This window comes from Castor canadensis, chromosome 2 (assembly GCF_047511655.1).
Source record: "Castor canadensis chromosome 2, mCasCan1.hap1v2, whole genome shotgun sequence".
NCBI classification, from domain to species: Eukaryota; Metazoa; Chordata; class Mammalia; order Rodentia; family Castoridae; genus Castor; species Castor canadensis.
Genome location: NC_133387.1, coordinates 54,615,496 through 54,628,697, shown reverse-complemented (window position 1 = coordinate 54,628,697; position 13,202 = coordinate 54,615,496). Strand labels below are relative to the sequence as shown.

At 38.2% G+C, this 13,202-nt stretch overlaps 2 protein-coding genes across 12 annotated transcripts in view; one reads left to right on the top strand and one right to left on the bottom strand.

Moving 5' to 3' along the window:
- The window catches only part of Slc25a40 (solute carrier family 25 member 40), a 50,573-nt gene extending 47,229 nt beyond the window's left edge, over positions 1-3,344 (bottom strand). For all 9 annotated transcript variants that reach the window (XR_012445167.1, XR_012445168.1, XM_074064833.1 and 6 more), the window contains exon 1: positions 3,116-3,344. The gene's annotated coding sequence lies outside the window, so the exon portion shown is untranslated. The remainder of the gene's footprint in view (positions 1-3,115) is intronic.
- Positions 3,345-3,417: 73 nt separating this feature from the next.
- The window catches only part of Dbf4 (DBF4-CDC7 kinase regulatory subunit), a 61,742-nt gene continuing 51,957 nt past the window's right edge, over positions 3,418-13,202 (top strand). For all 3 annotated transcript variants that reach the window (XR_012445166.1, XM_074064824.1, XM_074064822.1), the window contains exons 1-3: positions 3,418-3,754; positions 4,829-5,001; positions 12,463-12,642. Coding sequence is in view for 2 of the 3 variants with exons in the window: in XM_074064824.1 (XP_073920925.1) it covers positions 3,709-3,754; positions 4,829-5,001; positions 12,463-12,642 (399 nt within the window). In the remaining variant the exon portion in view is untranslated. The remainder of the gene's footprint in view (positions 3,755-4,828; positions 5,002-12,462; positions 12,643-13,202) is intronic.

Sequence of the window (13,202 nt, the reverse complement as noted above, 5' to 3'; positions counted from 1 at the left end):
GTCCAGAAAAGTTATATACAAATGAAAATAGCACTGTTACAACAGTTCAAAACTAGAAACAACTCAATATATCAAAGGTGAATGGATAAACTGCTATATGCACACAAGGGAATACTACTCTAATAAAAAAGAATGAGCTACTGACACATGTAACAAAATTACAAAAATACATCTTACACAATAATTACAACCCATAATGTATAAATTCTATTATTCTATATTAAACTAAAATTATTGTATAATAATAGGAAACATAGAACTGGTTACTTCAGGTAGAACAGAGTCTGGAAAGAGGAATGAAGATTCCTTCTGAGGTGACAGAAACATTCTACATTTTGACTATAGCAATAATTACATTGAAATACATATTTGTTATGTATTTCATATATTATGAATGTACTTTATTTCATGCAGATTAAAGGAATTAGAAAAAATTTGAATTTACATGAGCCTTTTATGGGTCTTACAGTGAATGGTTTAATTCACTAAGTGTAGTACATTGTAGGTGCCCAATACAGAAGGAAGTCAGCAATTGGGGTACAGATTATCTTATGGTTGGTCAGTGTATGTTTCATACTATCCTAAAGAAACTTAAACCAATGGAAAGAGAACAACTGCTAGCCAGAAGAGGCTTAAGCAAAAGAAGGAAAAGAGGAAACTCATAAATATTACAGAAAAATTCTTGTCTAGATGCTAGAATATAAAATTTATATTTGGATATGTGTGACATAATTTGAAAGGCAGATTGTCATTTAATAATCACAAAAAGTGGTAGAGTAGACTGAGCAGATATTAACTTACAGATGAGGACATTCTAAAATATAAAAGATTTGGTTCCAGATGCAGCTCAGTAGTAGAGTACTTGCCTAGCATACATAAGTCTCTGGGTTTGATCCCTAGCACCACCCAAGTTAGTATCTAAGGTCACAAACCTACCTAAGGATAGAGCCAGTACTAAATGAAATTCATTTCTCTTGATTCACAGCCAAATGATCATTTAATTAGACCATGACTGGGCTCAATGTTCTCCAATATTGCTCAACAGTTTCACCACAAATAGCTCTGCCCCCTTCACTTCTTCTTCAATGTAAACCCTTCATCTGAAGGACTTTGCTTATGCATATTTTCAAGATCTACTTCAACATAAACTTCATTCTAATCTCTTAGCAATAGATGTGATTATTTACATGATAGGTAAGGAAGTTTATAGCTTTACTGGCCATATAAGTCCTTCTTCCCATAGCCACTAGAAGATTTGTGTTTCAGTAATATCTTTTAACCTTGACAATAGATTGGAAAATTACCAACTATCCAGTAAAGTAAAATTTCTGCTTATTCATAGCTTGAAATTATCACCTACAGTGCAGGCAAGGGTGAGCCTAACAGCACCGGGTGCAACTCTGTTACTAACCTGCCTTGCTATATAGTAGGAAATATAATAACTCATCTTTCACTAGAACGAAAAGTAGGCTTCCACTTTTTGCATTTTCTTCTATAGAAACAAATTTAAATCTTTCTCATCCAAAAACCCAAACTTCCCTTCCTATTACTACTTTCCTCCACTAACAAATTTTTTGCAACAGTACACTCAACCTGCTTCAACCTCAAATCCATCATTTTTAATACTTACCTTCACCATCCACTCAAATTGTCATTTAAGAAATCAATGGCATCCCCACACCAAAATCAAAGGCCTGTTTTTCAGGTTTCAGCCTTTTGGATCTCTCTTGGGGATTGTGGGGCTGTGCAAAGTTCCCCACAAGAGCAGCAGTTACTGAGCTCTTACTCTGGGCCTAGAACTACACTAATTAAGCTTTCAAAAATGTTCCACTTAATTCTCACAACAGCTTATTAAGTATTATCCCTTTTTCATAAACTAAAACTGACACTCAAAATTATCCAAAGCCATATAGTTTAGAGAAGCCCAAATTATCTCAATGTTTGCAACTTAATTTTGTGACTTTTGACCATAAATTTAGTTCCTACTTCTCCTCCCAACTCTGGCCTTTTCTCCATCTTTCTCTCTCATTACATCATCCTCTGTTCATCACTTCTTTTATCTAACCCGCTATTCTATCCTGGTCAATTTCATTCTGCTCCATGGCTTCAACTATATTCTATATTGGTGTTTTCAACCTTTTCAAAAATGTAGAAGCCTTGTGCTTTCTATGGTTTGTATTTTGAAAAATAAGTTCTTTTTCCCATATAGAAATTAATGGTCAAACTACACGTCCTCTTACCTCTCAAAATCTGTTAACTGCTACACTTAACCTCATGACTGAGATCTGCCAGTCCAATGTCTCTTACTGTCTGCTATAATCCCCTCCAGTCAACTCTGGAGTTACCAAGGTCTCCAACTGTCACAGATGGTTCCAAGATTGCTGCCCTGGACTCTTCAACCTAAACCTGTCTGAAACAAAATTCTCATTTCCCTTAGCAACCCTGATTCATCTCTTGTCCTCTATGTTGGCTAACAGTGTCACAGTCCATTCTTCCCATGTTTTAACATACTTACTCGCAAGGCGGTTATATTGACACCTCTGCGTTATTAGGTTAAAATTCAACCACTATACAGTGAGTACCTATTATGGCCAGGAGTCAAGAAATGCAAAGTAGTGCACAATATAATTCTCTCTTAAAAAAGGGAACTCACAAGCAGAAACATACCTAATAGAATTTTTGTGAGGTATTTCCCCACGTATAAAACAAAATAGCATTTCAATTTCATCCTTACCATAATCCCATTATCCCCGTTTTACAGATGACAAACCCTGAGACTTGAGACTTCATTTTCCACTTTTTTGTTGTTCAAATAAACTTCTACACACACACACACACACACAGGTCAGTATGGAACATGGCCTTGCCCCACAGGCCCTCCCAGTCCCTCAGGGTCAGCGGGCAGCGCACCCGCCGCCGCCCCGCCGCGGGGGTCCCTGTGCCGCGGGTCCCCAGCCGCCGGCGAGGGGTCAGGGACGTGGGGAACAACTCGTTCGCAACTCGGAGCGCGCGGAGGAGGAACTGCCGCGAACGCCGGGCCCCCGCCAAGTCCGAGGCCAAGTGCGGGCTCGGCCTCCAGCCTCCTGGACGTCCTACCCACGGAAAATTAGCGTACCTGGGAGAGGCAGCTGGAAGGCAGGAGGTCCCAGCAAGCCTACCAGGTGAGGACGACCCCGGCAGTATGCTGGCCGGCCTCCGGCGCTAGCCGCATCCACTACCCTGGCCTACACCTGGGCATACTGACTCTCCAGGGCTGCGGCGGAACTTCTGGCAGATGGCGAAGAGCTGGGGTCCGAGGCAAGAAGAGCGGGGCACTCGGGGAGGACACGCCTGCGGCGCAGGGGGCGGGGCGCGCGGCGCGAGGGGGCGGGCCCGTGTGGCGAGCGCAAGGCAGGGCGGGGCGCTGCGCGACGTACGAGGGAGGGGCGCGCGTATCGGCGCCGCGGTCGCGTGACGCGTTTTCAAATCTTCAACCGCCGCAGCCCACTCGTTTGTGCTTTTTTTTCCCCCTTCCTCCTGCGCGCCTAGGAGCCGGATCCGGCCCCGGAAACTCGGGCCGCGAACGCGGCACCTCTCCTCCGTGAAAGTTGTGGCCCGCGGAAGTGAAGAAGCGGTGGTGCAGTCGATAGGACGCGAGAATCCTTGTTTTTGAAGCCGTGGGGTGCGGCACCCCGTCTAGACCCAGCATGTAGGTGCTTGGCGGCTGCCATGAACCCCGAAACCATGAGGATCCACAGCAAAGGACGTTTGCAGGGTACGGATCCCCTCCTCCGCCCGTGGGCCCTTTGCCTCTCCCAGTTGCACCGTGGACTCCTGCGGCCCTTGTCCTTTCTCTCCGGTCGGTTCTCCGGCCTGAGGGAAGGCGCAGTTCCGCGCCTGCGAGCCTCTGCGGGATGGGTTCCTCCGGGCTGCCCGGCCCTCGCGCTGCCGGTCCGGCCCAGCCCGGCCTGGCCGGGCCGCGGCGAACAATGCGGGTCCCAGAGAAGGGCGCGGGGCCGGCGGCTCGGGCCCGCGGCGCTGTCGCAGGCGGGGCGGGCTTCGGTCCCCAAGTCCGCGGCCGTCTTCCTTCCCCACCGTGGGGGACGCTTTTGCATTGCACCCACCGGGCGTGCTCAGCGTTAGAGACAAACGGGAACAAAAGCACCTTTCCATTGTCGCTCACAGAAAGGTGTTTGGGCATCTGAAGTCCTTAATATAGGTGTGTGTGTGTCCTAACCGCCTATCAGAACGTGTTCTCACAGTTTAAAGCACTTGCTTGTGTCTTCCGAAAATAATCAAATGAATGGTGATGTCGTTCTTAATATGTAGGCAGATGGTATATGAAAGAGATCATTTAATTCTTTTTAGTAATAGACAAACTTTATATGAAACCAAAACAGGAGCAGTCAGTAACCCTTAAAGACTAGGTCATTCTGGGGAACAGGGTTTTTTTATTCGTTTTGCCTAGTCAAGTGTTTAACATTTGAAGCATCAGTTTTGAGTGTTCAGAACTGTGGGTGCTCAGAAAATACTTGGGTAAATACCTGTATGTGGAGTTCACATGTTGAGAAAGTCTTTCAGAAAGGAACATGCATATTTCTGTGCCTTAACACTAAACAGGAATAAACACATGGATATTTAAGTGTTACTTTCCAATCTATGAAACCATATAAGGTGTTTTGCTTTTATCCTAAGTGGTAATACAGAGAAATACATTTAAATTTTAATGACTTGAGTTAGTGTGACTATGATAGATTTTCTCTTTCTGTGATATGATTGAATAATGCAATATTTTTAAAACTGAAAATTTCATCGGTATAAAATATCTAATTCTTAGCATTTTTAATAGGTGGACTCCAAGTCAAAAACGAAAAGAACAGACCATCTTTGAAATCTCTGAAAACTGATAGCAGACCAGAAAAATCCAAATATAAGCCACTTTGGGGGAAAGTATTTTACCTTGACTTACCTTCTGTCACCATATCTGAAAAGCTGCAGAAAGACATAAAGGATCTGGGAGGGGTAAGTGAAAAGTATACACTCACAAAAAAAGTAAAAATTTGTGCTAGTACTTTCTAATACGTGATTACTTAAACTTTTCATTTTGGAAAATTGTAGCCATCTATCCTCACCAAGCTTAAAATTTTTATCAGCTGTTCTGTTTATCACTTATGAAAAGCCATTTGGGAACAGGGGAAGGTCAGTGGCTTAACACCGGCTTAGTATGCATATGGCCCTGGTTTCAATCCCCAAAACCAAAAAAAGAAAGGAAATCATTTTTTTAGACCTTTCATAGCCTGACAAAACTTTCAGGTCTTAAATTAGTAGTAAAATTCCCAGAGTGTAAGAAATGAGACTCCCTTTTTCTAGTGAGCTACTTTACTGCTTTCTCATTGTAGTGTTAGGTTGTCCTCCAAATAGCAAGAACTCCTTTATGATTACTTGGGGAACTACATACCACATATGTATGTATATTAAGCCCATCTTATTTGCAGATTTATCACATGCCATTTTGACCAAGTACAGTAAAAATTTTGTTTTAAATCAAAAGAAATTTCAAAAAAAAAGTTTTTTAAGTACTATATGTGTATTACAAAGGTCAGTTGATATGGAGAAGCTCTGTGAGTCCCACATTATCATCAGTTGTGTAAATTTTGTGAACTGCTTAGTGTTTCCTTGTCTTTAATTTAATGAAAATGTGCCTCCCAAAACACAAATAGTGCCCAGATAGCAAGATAAAAGTTATGGTGATCCTCCCAAATTAAAAAGGGTATGTAAATGTGCTTTATTGGAATGTTAAAATGAAAATTTTAGTTGTCAAATGATGGCATGTCTTTAGTGGAAATCTAGCAGTATTATGGGAAAAACGAATCAACTATCCACAGTACATTAGTGCACTCTGTGCAGCCTGAGCACTTGTGGTTTTTTTCTCAGTGATGGTCTGTTTGGAACTGTATACCCAGATGTGTATCTTGAGAAAGACTGGATCAGAATGAGTGTCATTAAGTGAACAGAATTTTGGATTAAGAATTATTAGCCATGTGCTGGTGGCTCACACTGGTAATCCTAGCTACTCAAGAGGCAGAGATAAGGATTATGGTTCGAAGTCAGCCCAGGCAAACAGTTCTCGAGACCCTATCTTGAAAAAAACCTATTACAAAAAAGGGCTGGTAGAGTGACTCAAGGTGTAGGCCCTGAGTTCAAACCCCAATACTGCAAAAAAAAGAATTAAACCTTTTTTCCTATCATATATTTAATAGATATTTAGGAAATTTGAAAACTCAGGTAAAATTCTAAGATTTGTTAGGATTAGGATTAATTGGCTGAATGTTAGCAAGTAAGGTTATTGAGACTTTTCCTGTTTAAAACATTCCTGCTGGACTTTGAATTTCTGTAGGTTAGCATGTTTGATTATCTGAACCTGTTATTTAATTCCAAGCCTAGAACGTCAAGAGAACAAGTTTCCTGGAATAATTTGTCGATATCATACTTTACGTACCTGTCTTTGAAAAGTTTTTGTACATTTTTGTTATTCATTTAATTAAACTAAAACACTGTCACATATTTACAGTAGTACTACTGTTTTTCATAATGACCTTATGATTGCATTTCTAAGGGTTATGTTTCATAGGCCTGCCCCATGTTGACTATACTACCTTGTGTTAAGGTCCTAATGTGTTAAGGACCTTAGTCATAAGTAAAGACCACTTCATTTTAGAAACAAAGTAATTGAGGTCCAGGAAAAGTGACTACCCAATTAGAGTAGTATTCACCTTTGAATTCCCAGAATAATAGTGCACCGCTATTCTTTCCTGTAACAAACACTGGCTATAAGGTAGCTATTTGATACAGTTTGACACCTTTTGCGAATATGGTGATAATTTCCATTAACCCTAGGTCTAATGGTCTAAATCAGTAATATTTAATTTCCTTTATTAGCTGTAGGACCCTTCAAACAAACTCATATTCAAAAATCCAATGTGAAAAGTCTAAAAAAAGAGCTCTGGCTAAAAGAGCAGTGTTCTCTGTTCCCTCCTCCATTCTCCCCCATCCCCACAGCATTCCTAAGGTACTTGCAAGAAGCAAATTTTGAATTTCTTCTGCCATACAAACTTGAGGAAACTTTTGGTTTTATACACTTCAAATCTTTACCCTAAAATGTTTTGAAGTACCTTAATGAGCATATAAAGAAATGTTTCCAAAAATTTTTCCAAAGCTGCAGGTTTTCAATTGAATTTGACTTGCTTTCTTCTTTAAAAAGTTATGCATTGTATCTAATCTCTTTCCATACAATCTTATATTTTACGATTTTCATTCTTAGATCCTGATTTCTGTTTCTACAATATTTGCCAGTTCTATCACTGAAAAGATTTTGTCATAAAGATCTCCTTTGTGAACTATAAAGGTGCTTTGACCCCTATGTAGACTGTTAATTTAAGAGTTTCAAAATTCAGTTTTAAGTAATACTAATTTTGTTAAATAAATATTCCTTTAAAGAATTATGCTTATTCTTTCATATTTAGTTTTATTCAGACCCTTTATCCTTATTACTTATTTTGTTTCATATTACCCTTGATGGTCTTTTTGTTTGACTCTTTTATATATATTTGTTTTTTCTATCTTTCATTTTTTAAATGATACTGGGGTTTGACCTCAGGGACTTAAGCACTTGAGCCACACTCCCAGCCCTCCTATTTTTTCTAGTATTGATGAAAATATGTTAATACCCGTCTATCAACGTAACATACTTAAACCACTAAAAGCATGGCATATTCTGACATAATGGAGAAGTATCTTTAATAGTGGTAAGAAAAGTAGCTAGTACAAGGTATCTAAGGACATGGAGCCAGGCTTGGTGGCACATCTGTTATCCCAGCAGTTGGTAGGCTGAGGCAGGAAGACTGTGAGTTTGAACTGGCCTGGGCTACATATTGAGACCCTGTCTCAAAAAAAAAAGAAATGGAACCAACCACATTTAAGTCCATCTCTATACAGTTTTGGCTAAAATAAGGCAATTGAATTGGAGAAAATCAGAAGGGCAAATGCCTTACTGTGTCATTAGCTTGAGGACAGAATTCAGTGTTTGATATTCATCATGGTGACCTTGAGTTGTCGGAAAATAAGTTTTGCATTTACTCTTTAAAAAGGCATAGATTCAATAATTTCTAATAAATCAAACACCATGGTAGAACTACTTGAACAATTATTGACTATGGTGTGCAGGGCACAGTATTGTGTGTTTTAATCTGGGTAGAAATGGCATAGATGTAATACAACATAAAATGTCAAGGGAAATTAGAGATTACTTCTAGCTAAGGAATTGTGGAGGACTTTGTACGGACAGAATTTGAAGTAAGCTTTGAAAATTTGAGCATGTGAAGTCAGGTGCCATGATCATGCCTATAATTCTAGCTACTAAGGTGATGTAGGCAGGAGGATTGCAGTCAGAGGAAAGGCCCAAGCAAAAAGGACAAGGGACATGGCTTAAATGGTAGTCTGCTTGCCTAGCAAGCACAAGGCCCTGAGTTCAAATCTCAGTACCACCAAAAAAGAAATTTGGGGATGTGGAAATTCATTCAGAAATTATTCTGCCTGTGCGCCCCATATGCCAGCACTGTTTTAGATAATGAGAAAGTGAAAACACAGTCTAGTTCTCAATCTAGTGGAAATAGCAGACAACTAAATAATTTATATTAGGACATTGTGAATGCTTTAACAGAAATATGCAGGAATTGTTATTAGAATATAGATGAAAGTTATTAACTCTGGCATCAGGAACCATAGTAGAGATGTTTGACCTAGATCTTGAAGGACTATTAGGAAGGTAACAAGCAAAATGGACATAATATAGTAAAGAACATATTTAAAATATTTATCTGTATGGTTTTGTTTGTTTTGTGCAGCTACTAATTTTCGATTATGTCATAAACTAGGGATTTAGAATGGGGAAATGGCAAGAAACAGTATGTTAGCATCATATTGCAAAGGACATTATATTCACTTTTAAGAAGATTTAACTCAATCTATAAAAATTGAAAAGCCAAAAGAACTGTGTGGTATTGGCATCATGACAAATATATAGGCCAGTGAAATACAACAGAGATCATAGAAAGAAATCCCTTTATATGTGGTCAGTTGATTTTTATTTATTTATTTATTTATTTATTTTAAAAAGGGTGCCAAGACCCTTCAGTGGGTAAGGGACAATCTTTTCAGCAGTTATTTGGAAATCTGGATAGCCACATACAAACAAATATAGACCCTTTCCTTCCATCATAGCAAAAATTAAATTCAAGATCTAAATGCAAGAGGTAAAATTTTTAGTGGAAAATCTTTATACTACTGGATTCGGCAATGATTTCTTGGATATAATACTAAAATCATAGGCAACAAATGGAAGATAGATATATGTATGTATGTATATGAATGGACCTAGTCAAACTTAAAAACTCTTGTGCCTCAAAATGATATTTTTACAGTGAAAAATAATCTACAGAATGGTAGGAGGTGCTTGCAAATTATATAACTGATAAGTAATTAATATCCAGTATATATAATAAAGTTAGAAGTTCAACAACAGAAAATAGCTCAATTTAAAAATGGGCAGAGAACCTAAACGGACATTTATTCAAAGATGTACTAATGGCCAATAAGTTCACAAGAGATCTCAGCATTCTAATCATTAAGGAAATGTAAATCAAAACCACATTAAGTCACAATCATTAGTACCGCTACTATCAAGGAACCAGAAAGTAATAATTGTTAACAAGGATGTGGAGAAATGGAACCCTTTGTGCACTGTGGGAAAGTAAAAAGAAGCAGCCACTATGCAAAACAGTATGGGTGGTTTCTAAAGAAATTAAAAGCTTTTCTGCAGTTCTCTTTCTGGATGGATATATATTTCCAAAAATATTGAAAGCAGGGCATCAAAAAGATACTGTATATTCATATGTTACCAGCTTTATATACAATACCCAAAAGGTGAAAACAGCCTAACTGTCCAACAGGTAAGTGAATAAACAAATATTGTATATGCATAGAGTAGACTATATATATAGCTATAAAAGGAAATGAAGTTCTGATATATGCTGTAACATGGACAACTTAATACGTTGCTAAGTGAAAGAAGCCAATCACAAAAGGGCAAATACAAGATTCCACTTACAAGTGTCTTAGTCTATTTTCTGTTGTAACTGAATACCATAAACTCAATAAAGTATTAAGTTTTACTTGTTCTGCAGTCTAAAGTTGAAGATTAAGCATCTTCATCTGGTGAGGTCCTGGAGGTAAATCTCAAGGTGACACAAGGCATCTCTGATTTTCCTAATTCAGATCTCTTTTCTTCTATAACTACATTCCTATTGGATTAAGGCCTGGCCCCACACTTGTGACCACATTTAACTTTACTTTCCAAAGGCTCTACCTCAAACCACCATAATTGCCGGGCACTGCTGGCTAATGCTATAATCTTAGCTACTCAGGAGGCAGAGATCAGGAGGACTGCAGTTAAAAGCCAGCATGGGCAAATAGTTCTCGAGACCCTATCTCCAAAAAACCCATCACGAAAAAGGGCTGGTGGAGTGGCTCAAGGTATAGGCCTTGAGTTCAAATCCCAGTACCGCAAAAAAAAAAAAAAAATCACTGTAAGTGTATTAAGTTTTCACTTCAGTACCTCATATTGGGGATTAAATCTCAACATGACTTTAAATAGGGACATTCAAACCATAGCAGTGAGGTACCTAGAATAACCAAATTCATAGAATCAGTGTAAAATAGAGGTTAGACAGGCTGGGGAGATAGAGGAGTTATCATTTAGTGGATTCAGCATTTAAGTTTAGGATAATAAAAATAATAGTAATCTCTGAATAACGTTACAGATGTACTTATCGCCATTGAATTATAAGCTTAAAAATGGTTAAAATGTCAAGTTTTATGTTATTTATGTTTTATCACAATAAAATGGGAAATTATGCTTCTATTGAAAAGTTAGAACCTGGGTTGATGGAGTGGCTCAAGTGGTTGAGCTCCTGCCTAGCATGTGTGAGGCCCGGAGTTCAAACTCCAATACTGCCAGAAAAAAACAGAACATCTGGCATTGCTAGGGCCTCATGTTTATGAAAACGAAGACATTATGTAATACATATAAGTTGTCATAAGTTGCCTGGCTTTATATGGATTTTAGTCTGTTATCCCTGGAGTAAATAAATGCACATACTTTATTCTAGTCAATGAAAATTTGCTCAGGAAGAAAGGAAGTAATTTTCATTTAACTCGAAAGGTTGTTCCTCTCGGCTGTTAATTCTGAGTAGTGGATAGATGAAATTAATTTATCTGTTACAAACTTTGCTTCATGTTTTTTTATCCCCTTTTGTGGTATGAGATCCTATAGAAATTAGATAAACCTAAAATATTTTAGGAGTCTTCATTTATGCAAAACTTAATGATTATTGACTTTTTTCTGCTTCTTGACATTCATATATTTATACAATATGTATTTTAATAACACTATTAGTATTATTCTACTCAGTTTTATTTTCCTGTCCCTGAATGTGGGTTTCCTCAGTAACATTGACTTTGGTCATGTCAATGTTATTTATGAATTCAGCATTTAAGTAGCTACTTTCAAATCTAATAATCAGTATAATCTCTTATACTGATGAGAATAAAGATTCCCTCCTCTTGTATGTTTAATATTGTGGGGAAGGTGATATAATTTAACAATTCGGCACTGTGCGGTATAATATAGTAGCCAATAGCACATGAATGTAGACTCATTAAAATTAAATTTAAAATGTAGTAGCTTGGTCACACTAGTTACATTTCACATCCTCAGTAGTCATATGTAGCAAGATGTTACCATATTGAATAGTGCAAAGAACATTTCATCATTGTAGAAAATTCTCCTGAATACTGCTGCTTAGATTATGGCTTGAGTCAGAATACCTGTATTCAAATTCTTTTATTTACTGCTGGAGTAAACTCAAATCACTTCTCTTCAGTTTTCTCCTCTGAAAAATGTGGATAATGTTAGTACTATGTGATTGTGTAGATTAACATTAATTGGACTAAAGTACTTAATTATAGTCAACACTTGCCATTATTGTGTTGTTATTGGAACTCCTCTACTTCAGAAAAATGCAGCATAAAAAACATCAGTTTACAAGGTTTTAGTTTGCATCACAATGAAATTTTATACTGTGCAGAATATATGAAATATGTTTTTTTATTTGTTTTTGGTGGGACTGGGGTTTGAACTCAGGGTTTCACACTTGCAAAGCAGGTGCTCTACCACTTGAGCCACACCTCTAGTCCATTTTGCTCTGGTTACTTTGGAGATGGGGGTCTCTGGAACTATTTGCCCAACTAGCTGCCAACTGCAGAACTCCCAGTCTCCGCCTCCCAACTAGCTAGGATTGCAAGTGTGAGTCACTGACACCCAGCTATGGTTTTTGGTTTACTTAAAAATACTTTCTTTTCCTTTAGCGAGTTGAAGAATTTCTCAGCAAAGATATCAGTTACCTTATTTCAAATAAAAAGGAAGCAAAATTTGCACAAACATTGAGTCGAAATTCTCCTGTACCAAGTCCAGAGTCTGCATATACTGCAGAAACTACCTCACCTCATCCCAGCTATGATGGAAGTTCATTTAAGTCTCCAGACACAGTAAGTCTATTAAATATGCTTTGCAAGTCTCTTTGCCGTAGTCTGAGAATCTCATAGTTTTCTTTTTATGATACAGGATCTTGCTATCTGGAACTTGTGATCCTCCTGCCTCTGTCTCCCATTTGCTAGGGTGAAAGTCATGCACCACCAACCCAGCTCATGGTTTCCAATAATAGGCCAGCAGCAGAGTTCACTTAGGTAGAACAGTTATAAAGCTGTGGCTTTATGGTCATTAATTTGGTTGCTATCTCTTTAGAAAGGGAATTGTTTTCTAAGAACAGGGTATTCATACCCTGGTTTCTAGAGTATACCCTTACTCTTAGTGATTACTTTTATTTGGAAGAGTAATTTACAACTAAAAAGTTAATAGCAGATCATTGTTTTAAAGGAGAAATGTAAAGCTGTTTAAATTTCAAGACAGGAGTGAAAGAACTTGGCCAAATCCAACTTGCTGCCTGTTTTTGTACAACCTGCAAACTAAGCATGGCTGTTAGTTTTTCTAATCATTGGTGGGGAAAAGAGAAAAATCAAAAGAATATTTTATGACAAGTAGAAATTAC